Source organism: Scomber japonicus, chromosome 19, assembly GCF_027409825.1.
Source record: "Scomber japonicus isolate fScoJap1 chromosome 19, fScoJap1.pri, whole genome shotgun sequence".
Lineage (NCBI taxonomy): Eukaryota > Metazoa > Chordata > Actinopteri > Scombriformes > Scombridae > Scomber > Scomber japonicus.
Genome location: NC_070596.1, coordinates 25,489,717 through 25,506,395, shown reverse-complemented (window position 1 = coordinate 25,506,395; position 16,679 = coordinate 25,489,717). Strand labels below are relative to the sequence as shown.

At 37.5% G+C, this 16,679-nt stretch overlaps 2 protein-coding genes across 3 annotated transcripts in view; both read right to left on the bottom strand.

Moving 5' to 3' along the window:
• LOC128380730 (M-phase phosphoprotein 9) overlaps nucleotides 1-5,204 on the bottom strand; it is a 34,568-nt gene extending 29,364 nt beyond the window's left edge. For both annotated transcript variants that reach the window (XM_053340608.1, XM_053340610.1), the window contains exons 1-3: nucleotides 5,163-5,204; nucleotides 2,279-2,553; nucleotides 864-1,011 (exon numbers count right to left, since the gene is read on the bottom strand). In XM_053340608.1, the coding sequence (XP_053196583.1) occupies nucleotides 864-1,011; nucleotides 2,279-2,517 (387 nt within the window). In that variant the 5' untranslated portion in view covers nucleotides 2,518-2,553; nucleotides 5,163-5,204. The remainder of the gene's footprint in view (nucleotides 1-863; nucleotides 1,012-2,278; nucleotides 2,554-5,162) is intronic.
• A 1,328-nt stretch (nucleotides 5,205-6,532) lies between these two features.
• Nucleotides 6,533-12,129, bottom strand: LOC128380753 (cyclin-dependent kinase 2-associated protein 1). The gene is made up of 4 exons (XM_053340645.1): nucleotides 11,977-12,129; nucleotides 8,447-8,547; nucleotides 7,742-7,868; nucleotides 6,533-6,807 (listed from the first exon to the last, which is right to left on the bottom strand). The coding sequence occupies exons 1-4, from the start codon at nucleotides 12,041-12,043 to the stop codon at nucleotides 6,740-6,742; spliced, it is 363 nt and encodes a 120-aa protein (XP_053196620.1). The 5' UTR covers nucleotides 12,044-12,129; the 3' UTR covers nucleotides 6,533-6,739.
• Between the last annotated feature and the right edge of the window lie 4,550 nt (nucleotides 12,130-16,679).

The following is a 16,679-nucleotide window of genomic DNA, read 5'->3' as shown; positions in this document are numbered from 1 at the left end:
TGCCTCTTTAGCCTATAGAAGCTGTTTTTCTGTTTTTTTTTAATACTGCATACACATTTCCTGTATTTTCTGATGGTATTCTAATAAAGAGACTGAGACATAATTATATATGGTCATTATAGCGTTACTAAAACAACAAATCTAATGGTGGCCTCAGACTTTTCCACAGTACCACATATGGTGAAGAAATCTACTTTCTGCAGGAGAAATCAGGTTTCTCCTTCACGTGATGTGTAAGAGGTCACATAGGAGGAGAGCACATATGCATATTTATAAAGGGGAAGCAGCTGTGCACCACTGAGACGTGAAACTCCCAACAGAGAGGAAGAAGTGATCTACAAAAAGGAACAGGAATCCTCAAGTCTAACTGACCGTATAAAATAAAAGGTATGAGACATTTTAATAAGAATAGTGTTTCTGTCTGCAGGTATTTAAACTAAAAGGCCTCCAGACTCCTGAACTTTGCAGTGAGGTGATGCCTTTGTGATGCAGTTGTCTGTTCTCTGCAAATCACATCCTGTGTCTGAAAAGATCAGCTGCAGTGTGGAGCTGTGTGGAGCTGTGTGGGGTGTGGGGTGCTGGGTGCTGGGTGTGTGTGTGTGTGTGTGTGTGTGTGTGTGTCTAGCCTTCCTGTCAGGTGTGATCTGCACAAAAAATAAAAAATATATATAATATATAAATATATATAATATATATAAAAGTGACAGCTCAGAAACGAGGCTGCCAGCTGCCAAATGAAGCGCACAAAAACAAAACACAAAAAAAAGCATCACACAGCAGCCGACCCCGACTTCATTCACACGTTCTACAACAGCGTTTGGCGTTCTGGTTCCTGCAGCAGTTTTTTTTTTTTTTTTTCCCACCTCGCAATCCTTCCAGATCTCCGGGTCCGTCTCTCCGCTGCTCTGGATCTCCTGCACCAAGGCTCTGAGGGTCTCCAGGGAGCTCGGGTTGATGAATGGGAGGTTCTTCCCTTGTTCGAATGCTTCATCCGTGCTCAGACACAGACTCCTGCAGTAAAACGTACAGAACATTAAATCACATACTGGACCTACGCTTGGGTCTTATATGAGACAGTTATAGATACATGATTCTCCAGTAAGCTGCTGCTACTAGTGATTATTTTATTATCAGTTCATCTGTAGTGTATTTTCTTGATTGTTTGGTCAATAAAATGCAGCACGTTGCATTGACTAATGTCTTTTTGTCCACGCTAACAAGGCTCCTTATTTATTAAATAAAACCTCATTTGTGTTAATTTAACCTCGTTTGCCTTGTTTTTATCTTTCCTCAGGTAACATCACAGTTACTCCCCTCATTCCTTATGATGTCCATATACAGGGATGTAACAAAAACCCCAAAATGTTTATCTTAAAATCATGAAAGACCAAAGGAGCAGAAAACTCTCAATTTTAAACAACCTGGATCCATCATATGTTTGGGATTTTTGCCAATTAAATTTCTGTTGATTGAGTAATTGATTAATCAATGCAGCTCTATAGCAGAAAAGGATATTGTTGAATACCATTCTGGATGCTAAAAAAATAATATAAAACAATATAATGAGCAAATTAACTTGTAAAAACAACAGTAGACACTTATTGTATTCAATCATCATCAAAACTCCCACATATGATGAAAAGGGGCATTTTTTAAAAGAAAATATAACAATGTTCTTCACCTAAACTAGACTGGACACGCTGCAAACATTTAAGCTCTAGCGATTCATACAAAATAATAAATATAAATGCTATTAAATTTGAATCTATTTCCTGCAAAGTTCAAGGAAAACCATGACAATTGCACATCATAGGAAATAAATTTATATAAACCCACTACTTGCATGTTTCCTTCTAAAAAAACATGAGTCTACTGTTTTATATCTAACCTCTGCACAGATAAAATACTTATACTGTCTAGTTTATTATTGTATTTATCAAAATTCCTGCAAATACTGAAACTTAATGTTGCATTTAAAGAAAATATATCTATTTTCTCCACCTAAACCAGACTGGACAAATTTAACTTCTAACAATTCAAAACTAAATAATCTTCTATAAGTATAAATACTATAAAATGTATTTAAGGAAAACTACAACTATGATGCTTCACAGGAAACAGATTACATTTTTAGAATTAGATTTAACACTATTTGTATGTTTCCTTCTAGTGAAACATGGCTCTACTGTTTTATATTTGGTCTCTGCTGCACACACATAAACTACTGTCTTTTTATTTTCTATTTTCTGTGGGGGTTTTTTTTTAACAGCTCCTGCACCTGATCTTGTTGCATGCTGGTGTGATGTCCATGGGCCGGCTCTCCACAGCGCCCCCTGTGGTCTGGGAGGTGGCGCGTCTCGTGCCCTCGGAGATGGCGAGCCCCGAGGCTGACGTCCCCTCGGAGGACACCAGAGAGGTCTCGCTCTCCTTACCTCCATCCAAGTCCGGACTGGCATGGCAGTGGCTCAAGGCCCCCGAGCTGGACACATCCTCAGAGATACTGTCATCTGTGGACATGTTTATGGGCCCATGCAGCGGGGGTCAGTCTGACAGCTGGAGAACAGAAAACACAGAGACAGAGAGAGAGAGAGAGAGAGAGAGAGAGAGAGAGAGAGAGAGAGAGAGAGAGAGAGAGAGAGAGAGAGAGTTATATTTACTGTTGTCTCTAGACTGATGTGGAAACAGCTGGAAGTGATACTGAACTGTTACAATGGAAAAAACATTAATAAACCACCTACTACTACTACTACTACTACTACTACTATTACTAATAATAATAATAATAATAATAATAATAATAATAATGGTAATAATGTTATTTATAAAGTACTTTTCATGCATGAGATCAAAGTGCTTTCCAGATTTTAAATGACTCAACTTATTCTCCTGTTTTATCTGAAGCCTTACTCATTTATTTATTACTTATTACTTACTTATTATATTACTTATTATTTATTTATTTAAATTAACTAAGTCAACTGAGTCGGTGCCTCATTTTAAAAAGCTTTTACTGTCCCACACTGCTCTGTAACTTTTTATTCTCCTGTTTTTAATCGGTCTTTACTCAATTTTAGCTTCATTTTATTTCCAATTTAACACGTTTAATTGTATTTAAATGTCTTTTTTATTTCACCGTGTGTTGCTTTTATATTCTGTCTTGATGCATTTTAAAGTTTTATTTAAAGCACTTTGAATTTCCTTGCTGAAATGTGCTATACAGAGTTAAAACTATATATATTAAAAGAAAAGAAAAATCAGAAATCCACATGTGAAATAGAAGAAACAGGAACATTAGAGCACAAACAGTACATCATGCAGCACTGAGCCTTTATATATAACAGATGAAAGTGCAGATTTAAAAGGAAATAAGTTCATATGTAAATAATTTAAATGCAAATAACAGAAACAAGCACATATACAGGAGATAAAATGTAAATTAAGCTCATGTAAAGCAGATTAAATGCCAGTGAAAGAAAAACACCAACATGATGACACTTAACAGAAGCACTGTTGAAATGGTGATGACAGTAAAAGTAAATTAAAAAAGATAAATAATAAAATACTTCCTGCTTTTATTTATTCTATATATTTTATTCAAGTGCGATACCCTCTACTTTCTCCTATGATAGCTGCATCTCATCTCTTTATTCTGTCATCTTTTATTATTAGTTGCGAATGTTTTTATGATGTAAAGTAATGTTGAATTATTTGGGAACGTACAGCAGCAGCATTTTGTGTCTGAGGACAAATTTCCCCTCTGAGACAATCAAGTCTTTTCCTGTTATATTTATCATCTGATATCAACATTTAGGAGTTACGCATTTACGCCCACTTCCACTTGTCTGTCTGTCATGTCCTGAGTTCACTGTGTGTGAGAGAGAGAGCGAGCATGTCTAGACTAGCTCTGTAAATTAAGTTTGACAACTCGCCAGTGGTGGAAGAAGTATTCAGAGCCTTTATTTCAGTAAAAATAACAAAGTGAAAGTCCTACATTAAAAATCCTACAGAAGGAAAAGTACTGCAGTATTATGAGTGATGTAGTTAAAGTATTGCAGTAAAAGTAGTGGTTTGGTCCCTCTGACTGATATTTTCACTACTTTATATACAGTTAGCTAGTTTATACTACTTTATATTCAGTTAGCTAGTTTACACTACTTTATATACAGTTAGCTAGTTTATACTACTTTATATTCAGTTAGCTAGTTTACACTACTTTATATACAGTTAGCTAGTTTATACTACTTTATATACAGTTAGCTAGTTTAGTCCAGTGGTTCCCAACCTAGGGATGGGGCCCCTCCAAAGGGTCAGCAGACAAATGTGAGGGGTGCTGAGATTATTAATGGGAGAGGAAAGAAGAAAAAACTAAGTTCTGATACACAAATGTGTTTTCAGTTCCTGACTACACACTGCTTTTTGTTGTTTCATCTTCAACAATGTGTTGTATTATAAAAGCTTGTTATATTATCCATTGTGTCAAATCTAAAGCTGTTAAATACATGTAGCAGAGTAGAAAGTACAATACTTACCTCTGAAATGCAGAAAGTAGCAACACATGGAAATACTACAGTAAAAGTACAAGTACCTCAAAATGTGTATTTGTGTAAAATGTATGTGTCTCTGTGTGTATGTCTGTTCTCTGTCTGTGTGTATGTGTGTGTCTGTCTCTCTCTGTGTGTGTGTCTGTCTGTGATGTCCTGTTTGTGTGTGTGTCTACGTGCAATGTGTTTTTGATTTATTCGCACTAATTAACTTTGACACCTCTCTCTCTCAGTCTCTCTCTCTCCCTCTCTCTCAGTCTCTCTCTCTTTCTTTCTTTCTTTCTCTCCATCATCACCACCAACCTTATCTCTCTCTCTCTCTCTCTCTCTCTCTCTCTCTCACTCTCACACTCTCACACACACACAGACACACACAGACACAGACACACACACAGAGAGAGAGAGAGAGAGTTAGCATTAAGGCTAAGTTACCGAGCTAACCACTGACAGCAGGTTAGCAGGGCTATTAGCTGAGTTAGGCTAAGTTTGATTCATTACAGGATTTATAAACGCAACGCAGACGGGTGACACCACAACACACGTAACCAAGGAAACACGCACTATTTTACCAGTAGGGAAAGAGTCGCGGATAGACACAGTAAATGAGAGTTTTAACCTTACCCGTTGACTTGTAACATCGTCTCATCCATATTTCTGTGTGAGTAGCGGTTGGCTAGCTGGCTGCTGATTGGCTGCTGCACTGCACTGCGGCGGCTGTAACGGACGTAAACCGCCCTGCGATTGGCTGTCAGGTCGCAATCGAAAATGCAGAGAGCTCTGATTGGCTGTCAGAACGCAATCAAAGAATACAGAGCTACTGATTGGCTGGTAGTCTTAACTCCGCGTTCCTATTGGCTGCTCCCCGAGAAAGGGGCGTGTACACATCTGTTTGGGGGCGGGGACTTATTTATCACGTTAAATTCATAAAAATAACACAATATGTTCACTTTTCATTGTGTGTATATATTTTATAAGCATGACATTGTACATATTTGTTGCTCTTATAGATTGTTAATGTTGTATTTATGTTTTAAGTTTTTTTTAATTGTCTTAAATGTTCTTATGGCTCAGGGAGCGCTATCTAAATTTTCTTTATATTGTTGTCTGACCCTCAATATAATAAGGATAAGGATAAGGATACATTTATTGATCCCACAGTGGGGGAAATTCATTGCTACAGAAGCTCAAAAAATAGTATACCAAATGTATACAACAATAAAATGTGTGTGTGTGTGTGTGTGTGTGAGCCTTGTTTGGTCTGTCTCTGGGTTTTGATTTATTTACATATTTTTACATTATTTATAGTAAAAGTACAAGCACCTGAAAAAGGTGTACTTAAGCAGTGTTTAAGTAAATGTACAAATATTAAAAGGTAAAGGTTAAAGCAGCATGTGAGTATCTGAAACACAATGAATCACCATGACAACTATATTGAAAATACAATTTATTACACTGAGTAATAAATACATACAAAGATGCAAGTAACAGCATTTTCCTTTTTTTTTCTTTTCTTTTTTTTTTTTTTAATACCAAAACCGACCGACCCTTCAACACGAATGAACCAAAGCGTTTTGGCACATCTCTGTCCCTCACTCACTCAGTCATGTGTGTTATTAGGAGTCTGAAAAACAGACCAAATACTATCAAAACACAATTCTTCATCCATCTACCCATCTACCCCTCCCTCCCTCCCTCCATCCCCTCACTAATCCAACCCCTCTATCCACCCCCCCCTCCCCCTCCCCCTACTGTACAAGCCATGCAGTGTCTACACTTAACCCACGGGCCTGTTCGCATGCATAAATCAACATTTTTTTTAAATATGTAGTCAAAACTGAGATCCCTAAAAGTGGGGCATTAAAAACACATGATATCCTCTCATTTAAACTCCAATAATCCACACATGATTTTAAATGATCCTCCAGAAACACCCACAGGAGTCATGAATTGTGATTTTTTTTTTTTCCTTTTTCTTTTTTTTTTTTTTCTTCTTTGCTTTCTCTTATCATCATCATGATCATCATGATCATCCTTTTTTTCTTCATTTACTTCCTCCTTCTCAAAAGGAAATGCCATGCAGGTTGTTGTTTTTTTTTCTTGTTTTTTTCTCTTTTCTCGTAAGACGCACACTGTTAGTTCTTCTTCTTGCAAAGGGAGGAATGTGTGTGTGTGTGTGTGTGTGTGTGTGTGTTCGGTAGCTAGGACCTCGCGTTTCTCTCAGTCTCAGCCAAGCATTCACGCACCAACCCTCTGGCGTGAATAATCCCTGAGAAGAAAGAGAAGCAAACACATTTTAGATTAACATACTTTAGATTAACACACTTTAGATTAACACACTCTGAATTACATTTAACGCCTGAATGTTGCTTTAGAGCAGGAGGGTCAAACTCATTAAGGGGTCGAATACTGTATAACCAAATATGACCTCATGTGGGCCAGAGCATTAAAGAGATGGAAGAAGAAAGGAGGGATGAGAGGATGTAAGGAAGGAAAAGAAGACAGCGAGGAAAGGAGGGAGGAAGGAAGGAAGGCAGGAAGGAAGGATGGAAGGAAGGAAGGAAAAGAAGACATGAGGGAAGGAAGGAAGGAAGGAAGGAGGGAAGAAAAGAAGGAAGAAAGGGAGGAAAGACAAAAGGAAGGATGGAGGTAAGGAAAGAGGGAAAGAAGGAAGATAGAAAGGAAAAGAAGACATGAGTGAAGGAAGACATGAGGGAAGGAAGGAAAACAAGACAAGGATGGATAGATGAAAGGAAGGAGGGAAGAAAAGAAGGAAGAAAGGGAGGAAGGACAGAAGGAAGGATGGAGGTAAGGAAAGAGGGAAAGAAGGAAGAAAGGATTGACAGAAGCAAGGAGGGAAGGAAAGAAGGAAGAAAGGGAGGAAGGACAGAAGGAAGGATGGAGGTAAGGAAAGAGGGAAAGAAAGAAGAAAGGATTGACAGAAGCAAGGAGGGAAGGAAAGAAGGATGGAAGGAAGGAAAAGAAGACAGGAAGGAAAGAAGGAAGGAAGGAGGGAAGAAAAGAGGGAAGGAAGGAAAGATGGAAAGAAGGAAAGGAAGGAAGAAAGAGAGAAAGGAAGGACAGATGGAAAGAAGGAAAAGAAGAACAGGAAGGAAAGTGGGCCGGATTGGACCCCTCTGTGGCCCGCGGGCCTCATGTTTGACCCCCCTGCTCTAGAGTCTGGATCTTTATCATTTCATTACCTCTTTTCAGTCTCTCCATCGCGCTCTTGCTTCCAGCGTATGTGGGCCTGATCTCCTTCCCCAGCTCCTCGATGATGGCCAGCAGCTCTGCGTATTTGTTCTGAGGCACTTGGCTTCCAGTGGATCCCTGGAGGAAGAGGAAGAGGAAGAGGAAGAGGAAGAGGAGGAGGAGGAAGAGCAAACAGAGGAGGAGGAAGAGGAGGAGGAAGAGCAAACAGAGGAGGAGGAAGAGCAAACCGAGGAGGAGGAAGAGGAGGAGGAAGAGCAAACAGAGGAGGAGGAAGAGGAGGAGGACAAGCAAACAGGAGGAGGAGGAGGAGGAAGAAGAGGAAGAGCAAACAGAGGAGGAGGAAGAGCAAACAGAGGAGGAAGAGGAGGAGGAAGAAGAAGAGGAGGAAGAGCAAACAGAAGAAGAGGTAGAGCAAACAGAGGAAGAGGAAGAGGAGGAGGAGGAGGAAGATGAGGAGGAAGAGGAGGAAGAGCAAACAGAGGAGGAAGAGGAGGAGGAAGAGGAGGAGCAAACAAAGGAAGATGAGCCAGGTTCAACAGAAGACACTCGAAGCCAGAGAACATTACAGGATAGAAATTGGTCCTTTTTTCTTTGTATTGTGTGTGTGTGTGTGTGTGTGTGTGTGTGCGTGTGTGTGTGTGTGTGTGTGTGTGTGTGTGTGTGTCTGTGTGTGTGTGTGTGTGTGTGTGTGTTACCTGTGAGAATCCCAGAGATGGAGGTCCATAGTCGCTCAGGAGCGGCCTGTAGGACTGCAACGTGGCCAAGTTAGCCGCTGAGGCAGACTGAAGGTTCCCAACTGTCAACACATCACAAGAAATAAAGACTTTAAGCTTCAAACAAAAATATTTATAATATATTAAAACTTTAAAACAGAGGAGTCAAACTCATTTTCATTCAAGGGCCACATAGAGACCAGTTTGATCTCATGTGGGCCGGATCATTAAAAAAATGGAAGGGAAAGAAGGAAGAAAGGAAATAAGAAGGGAAGGAAGGAAAGACAGGCAAAAGGAAGGAGGGAAGAAAGGTAGGAAAGAGAGATAGTGAAGGACAGACAGACAGAAGGAAGGAAGGGAGAAAGGAAGGAAGGACAGAAGGAAGGAAGGACAGAAGGAAGGAAGGAAGGAAGAAAGGAAAAAAAGAAGGTAGAAAGGAAGGAAGGACAGAAAGAAGAAAGGAAGGACAGAACGAAGGAACGAAGAAAGGAAAAAAAGAAGGTAGAAAGGAAGGAAGGACAGAAAGAAGAAAGGAAGGACAGAAGGAAGGAACGAAGAAAGGAAAAAAAGAAGGTAGAAAGGAAGGAAGGACAGATGGATGGAAGGACAGAAAGAAGAAAGGAAGGAAGGACAGAAGGAAGGAAGGAAGGAACAAAGAAAGGAAAAAAGGAAGGTAGGAAGGAAGAAAGGAAGGAAGGAAGAATGGAAGGAAGGAAGGAAGGAACGAACGAAGAAAGGAAAATAGGAAGGAAGAAAGGAAGGAAGGACAGATGGAAGGAAGGACAGAAGGAAGAAAGGAAGGAAGGACAGATGGAAGGAAGGACAGAAGGAAGAAAGGAAGGAAGGACAGATGGAAGGAAGGACAGAAGGAAGAAAGGAAGGAAGGACAGATGGAAGGAATGAAAAGAGCACTGGATGGCAAGTGGGCCGGGTCGCACCCCTCGGCGGGCCGGTTCTGGCCCACGGGCCGCATGTTTGACACCCCTGCTATAAAAGGATGTTTACTAGGCCTGAAAATCACTATTAGTTTCATTTGACCTTTAACCTACTTAAATATATCTGGAGTGATTAAAGGATGAGTTCACTTTTTTCATCAGCACACACCAGACAATACACACTAATACCATTAGTGTATTAGTGTTTATGAATTCCTCATTCCTTCCTTCTTCCTTCCTTCCTTCCATCCTTCCTTCCTCCTTCCTTTCTTCCTTCTTTCCTCTGTCCCTCATTCCTCCCTCCCTCCTACCATCCTTCCTTCATCCATCCTTCCTCCCTCATTCCTTCCTTCTTCCTTTCTTCCCTCCTTCCTTCCCTCCTTCCTTCCCTCCTTCCTCCCTCATTCCTTCCTTCCTTCCTTCCTTCCTCCCTCCCTCCCTTCTTCTTCCTTCCATCCTTCCTCCTTCCTTTCTTCCTTCTTTCCTCTGTCCTTCATTCCTCCCTCCCTCCTACCATCCTTCCTTCTTTCCTTCCTTCCTTCCCTCCTTCCTTCCTTCCATACATCTGGAAATACATCTGATATAAGTTAATATGACTGACTGATGTGTTGGTCAGGCTCTACTTATTTATAGATAAAAAAGTTGTTGAAATGAAACCCTCCGAGAATATCCAAACCTGAAACAACAATTAACAACCAAATGATATTCAGTTTACCGTCATTAAAGACTTTAAGAAACCAGAAAGTATTCATTTGGATTATATTATATTCATTTAAGGAGGTACAAACCAGAGAATTAGATGGATAAAAACTATTAAACATACATTATTAAAAAGAATTAAAATATAAGTATTTCTTCCACCTCTGCTCTTGTATGACAGAACGTTTTAACTGCGTAGTGAATATAATATAAACACTAAAACAGCTGAAATCATTGGTTAGAAAATGAGAAAAGTCATCAAATGTAATAAGTTACATTAGTTTGATGAAGTCATTGAACCTTATTACATTTTAAATAGTGATTACATTTCCAAAATAACCTTCACAACCCTTCCTAAATATTCCTTCCTCTCTCTTTCTTTAATTTTTCCTTCCTTCTTCCCCTCCACCCCACTTTCTTTGCTCCCTCCTCCTTCCATCCTTCCATGCTTCCTTTCTTCCTCCTTTCCTTCCTTCCTTCCCTCCTTACTCCTTTCTTTTCTTCCTTCCTTCCTCCTCTCCTAAATTCCTTCCTCTTTTCATCCTTACTCCTTCCTTCCTTCCTTCCTTCCTTCCTTCCTCCCTTCCTCCCTCCTAACTCCTTTCCTTCCTTCTCTCCTTACTTCCTTCCTCTTTTCCTCCTTCCTTCTGTCCTTCCTTAATCTGAGGACAACAGGAGGGTTAAATACCATGAAACCAGAATATATTCATTTGGATTAGATTTTAGTCATTTGAGAGTCAGAAACCAGAGAATTAACTGGCTAAAAACAAATAAAACTTTTACTAATAAGCATTTCTTCCACCTCTGCTCTTGTATGACAGTATTTTTTAACTGATTAGTGAATATAAACCGCTGCAGCTGTAAGTAATAACATGTTATAAATTACATTACTTTGAAACTTATTGCATTTTAAATAGAGTAACTAGTAATCTGTAACCTATTACATTTCCTTAGTAACCTTCACAACCCAAAAATATTCAGTTTACTGTCATAAAAGACTAAATAAAAGCAGAATATATTAAGTTGGATTAGATTTTAGTCATTTAAGAGGCAGAAACCAGAGAATTTACTGGTTAAAAACATTATAAAACATTAACTTTACATTTTAAATAGAGTAACTGCTAATTATGTAACCTATTAAATTTCCAAATTAACCTTAACAACCTAAAAATATTCAGTTTACCGTCATAAAAAACTAAAGAAACCAGAATATATTAAGTTGGATTACGTTATTTTCATATAAAACTTTAAAAAATAAGCATTTCTTCCACCTCTGCTTCTTAAATACCAGTATATGTTTTAAACTAATCAATGAATATATTTTTTAAACTAATCAGTGAACATATATAATAGTATAACCCCCCCCCCCCCCCCCCCCTCTCTCTCTGCCCTGCTGCAGTTCCCCTCCTCCACCACCAGGTGTCCTCGTCGAGGCACAAAGAGCCCTCAGAGGCAGATCAATCAGCAGCTCCGACCGAGGAGCATCATGGAGGAAACGGAACAAGGCTGGCTCAAGAAGACAAGAAGAAGTGATACATTTTTGTCACAATGTAGCAACAACCATCCGGCGGGTATCAAGACCCCCGGCCGACGGACCGACACCACGCCGGGAACGTCGCCTTCTCTCCGGGCATCACAGCCGCCTCTCTCCGGCGGCTGATACGGTGGATGGCGCTCTTTCTTCCCCTTTTTTTTTTTTTTTTTACATTAGTAATAATGGCGGATATGAATTAGCCTAGCTCCCAGGATCTGACCCTATATATATAACTGGACAAAAACTACACGCACGGTCTTTCTCCAGGTATTCTCCGAGACCCCGATTTTTACGCTCGGTTTTACGCACAGATAGTTAGATTATCTCCGCTGTTTTGTGCTCACCTTGGTTCCCAGAAGTTCCCGGAATGTGCTGATGGACATTGGGTTTGTAAGACATTCCCAGAGACATTGTAAATTAAAGAAATAAAAATGACCCGAAAATTCAGTGAAGCGTCTGTCTCTCACTTTTTGTTTACAACAGCGGCACCGGCAAATATGGCCGTCACTTTATATTGACACCCACTGTGTGTGTGTGTGTGCTTTTTTCTTAACACTGCAACTATCCCATTGTGGGTGTTACGCCGCATTTGGTGACCCATGTTAGATGAAGAAGTGCTCTTAAAAAAAAAAAAAAGTAAGGAAAGTATATAATGCCACCACAAGGTTTTTTTTTTTTTTTTAGTGGGTGTTTAACAATGAGAATAAAGCAAGTTCAAAAAGCAAAAAAAGAAACATTATTATAAAAGAAATAAAAATAAAGATAATTACTTATAGTTATGAAAGAGTTAATTTAAAAAATAATAAATAAGAATAAGACATAAAAAGCAATGTTTTATCAAAAAGCGTCAAATTTGATGAAATGAAAAAAGGAGATGCAAATAAAAGAAATGGAAATAAATAAAAATCCTACTTTTAATAAAAAGTACTATTTTACTCACTTTATGTAAATTTAGCTGGTAATACTTTTATACTTATAAAATAAGGGTTATGCTTTATTATTTACAAAATGACAACATTTAGCTGGTTATACTTTATATACTTTTACTTTATGTCTGATTTTATGTCAAATTAGTGCATTTAATTAGTTTAAGTACATTTAGCTGGTTATACTTATATACCTTTATATAGATTAGTGCTTTTACTTCAGTATTATAAGGACATTTAGCTGTTAATACATCAATATATATACTTATAGCCAGTTTTATGTCAAATTAGTGCATTTAATTAGTAGTTTAAGTACATTTAGCTGGTTATACTTATATACCTTTATATAGATTAGTGCTTTTACTTCAGTATTATAAGGAGGTAATACTAGTATATATGTTTAAATAAGGACTCTGTTTGATTTGATATCAAATTAGTACATTTAATTAGTAGTTTAAGTACATTTAGCTGGTTATACTTATATACTTTTATATAGATTAATGCTTTTACTTCAGTACTATAAGGACATTTAGCTGTTAATACATCAATATATATACTTATAGCCAGTTTTATGTCAAATTAGTGCATTTAATTAGTAGTTTAAGTACATTTAGCTGGTAATATGTACTTTATATGTTTACCTAAATTAGTACTTTTGCTTTAGTACTATATGTACTTATTAGCTGGTAATACTACTATACGTTTAAATAAGGGCTGTGTCTGATTTAGTGCATTTAATTAGTACTAAAAGTACATTTAGCTGGTTATACTTATATACAGTACTTTAACTTATATTAGTACTTTTGCTTTAGTACTAGGCCTATAAGTACATTTAGCTGGTTATACTAGTATATACATTTAAATGTATGATTTACTGTAAGATTAGTACATTTAATTAGTAGTTTAACTACATTTAGCTGGTTATACTTATATACTTTTATATAGATTAGTGTTTTTACTTCAGTACTATAAGTACATTTAGCTGCTAATACATTCATATTTATAGTTTTAGCCAGTTTTATGTCAAATTAGTGCCTTTAATTAATAGTTAAAGTACATTTAGCTGGTTATATGCCTAATTTAGTGCTTTTGCTTTAGTACTATAAGTACATAGGAGGTAATACTAGTATATACGTTTAAATAAGGACTGTGTCTGATTTGCTATAAGATTAGTACCTTTAATTAGTACTAAAAGTACATTTAGCTGGTTATACTTCTATACGTTAACTTATTAGTGCTTTTACTTCAGTACTAAAAGTACATTTAGCTGCTAATACATCCATACATATACTTGTAGCCAGTTTTCTGTCAATTTAGTACCTTTAATTAGTAGTTTAAGTACATTTAGCTGGTTATATGTACTTAATATGTTTACCTAAATTAGTACTTATTAGCTGGTAATACTAGTATATACCTTTAAATAAGAACTCTGTCAAATTAGTACCTTTAATTAGTACTAAAAGTACACTTAGCTGGTTATACTTATATACTTTTACGTAGATTAGTGCTTTTACTTCAGTACTATAACTATAAGGACATTTAGCTGGAAATACTTTTATACTTTTACTTCAGTGTAATTAAACATAATAATCATAAAGATAATTTATTTATATAGCGCCTTTCACAACAGAGTACAAAGTGCTTCAGGAGGGTTAACAACATGCATGCTTTCACTCCGTTTAACACGACTTTACACATTTATAAGAAATTCATCCAACATTGTGTTTTACAAAAAGTTACAGCTGCACTTTTAGAGGAATTACAGTGTTTAAACCTTTTCTTTATCATTTTACACAACGTTTAAAAAGCAAGAAACTGCAGTTAGAAAGTAAAATGATGCTTGAATTTTCAGGTTTAAGGAGTTTATGTTTGCTTTGTTAGGTTTGTATTAAAATAGGTTCAAATACTAATATAAAGGCAGTTTAAAAAATGAAGGAAGGAAGGAAGGAAAGATGGAAGGGAGGAAGAAATAAGGAAAGGAGGGAGGAAGGAAGGAAGGAAGGAAGGAAAGAAGAAAGGAAGGTAGGAGGGAGGGAAAAAGGAAAAGAAGAAGGGAGGAAAGATGGAAGGGAGGAAGAAGGAAGGAAAGGAGGAAGGATGGAAGGACGAAGGAAAGAAGGAAGGAAGGTAGGAGGGAGGGAGAAAGGAAACGAGGAAGGGAGGAAAGAAGGACAGAGGAAAGAAGGAAGGATGAAAGGAAGGAAAGGAGGGAGGAAGGAAGGAAGCAAAGAAAGATGGGAGGAAGAAATAATTCCATCTCGCCTTCCTTCCCTCTTTCCTTCCTTCCTTACTCCTTTCCTTCCTCCCTCCTAACTCCTTTCCTTCCCTCCTTTACTTCCTTCCTCTTTTCCTCCTTCCTCCCTCTTTCTTTAATTATTCCTTACTTATTCCCCTCCTCCCCTTTCTTTGCTCCCTCCTCCTTCCATACTTCCTTCCTTCCGTCTCTCTTTACTTCCTTCCTCTTTTCATCCTTACTCCTTTCCTTCCTTCCTTCTTCCTAACTCCTTTCCTTCCCTCCTTCCTTCTCTCTTTATTTCCTTCCTATTTTCCTCCTTCCTTCCATCCTTACTCCTTTCTTTCCTTCCTTCGTTCTCTCCTAAATTCCTTCCTGTTTTCATCCTTACTCCTTTCCTTCCTTCCTTCCCTTCCTCCTAACTCCTTTCCCTCCCTCCTTCCTTCTCTTTACTTCCTTCCTCCCTTCCTTCTCTCTTTTCCTCCTTCCTTCTGTCCTTCCTTGACCTGAGGACAACAGGAGGATGATGAATAACCCATCGGCCGGAGTCGGAGGTAGAAGTATACCAAGCTTTTATTGAGCATTGCACTCATTCATGTACAGGTCATGTTTCAATTCTTGTTTCTTTTTATTTTGTACAACTCTTTGTCAGTAGTGCAACTCGTGCAATGATTAAAAGGAACCAAAAAAAATAAAATAAAATACAATAAAATAAAAATAATAATAATAATAAAAAGTCCTTCAAGTGTTTCATAACTTCAGTAAGAGCCCCGTAATATCTGCCATGACACGTCAGCAGCAGCACATTTTGTACAGAAACATCTCCCAATAAAAAAAATTAAAAAAAAAACAAAATAAAATAAAAAGTTGTTGGCTTGTGTGTATATATGGTGAAATATTCCCAATTTAAAAAGAGGAGACTTTATTAAATACTCTTAATAAATATCATCCAACAGTTCTTTTTTTTAGATGTGCTGCGTTGTTGAAAGTATCTCAGGTTATAAAAGTGTGTACCCAAAAAAAAAAAAAAAGAAAAGAAAAAGCACATGGGTTTGATACAAAGACTTCATTCCTTCTTATTTCACGTGTTTCATATTTCAGTTTTTTATCTTTTAAATGCAATCAAAGAACAGGAGAGAGAAATACACACTTTATCCTTTATCACAACTAATCCACAGGTTTGGGTTTTTATTATGAGGACAGACTATGTATCCAGACTTCTTTTATTTTGGAGGGGTGGGGGGTGGGGGGTGGGTCTGTCCCTATTCCAGTGCAGATCTATAATAATAATGATAATGATAATAATAATAATAATAATAATAAGACAGGAGACTGAGGAAGGTAAAAAAGAAAGTAGAGTAGAGGTACGCCATTTAACAGAAGCCATCTTCCTTCTTTTTTTTTTTTCCTTTTAAATTACAAATTCGGCTCCGGAAAAGTAGAGGAATAATAAGGGAGGAGAGGAGGAGAGGAAAAGAGGAAAAGAGGAGGTGTAGGAGTATTTTGAGTTATGGTCATGCATTTTCAGATACTCCATAAGAAGAAAAAAAAAATATCTTTGTTTAGTTTTGAGGGTCTTTGTATGAGTTTAAACCCTGAGCTGAATTCATTTTCTTTGTTATTAAAAAAAAAAAAACAAAAGAAAGAAAAGAAAACAGAACATTAAAAAAGAGAAGAGCAGTGCTTGAGACTGATGTTACTCTGAAACTGAAGATTTAAAACTAAAAAAAAAAAAAAAAAGGACGTGCATTTCACATTTAAGAAATTCCTTGGCTTCTCCCTCTTCATCTTTCTGTTCCTCTTATTATCATCATCATCATCATCATCATCATACTTCCTTCCTTTCTTTCCTTCTCCTCCTTTTTAAGTGTCAGATATTTAGAGTCCA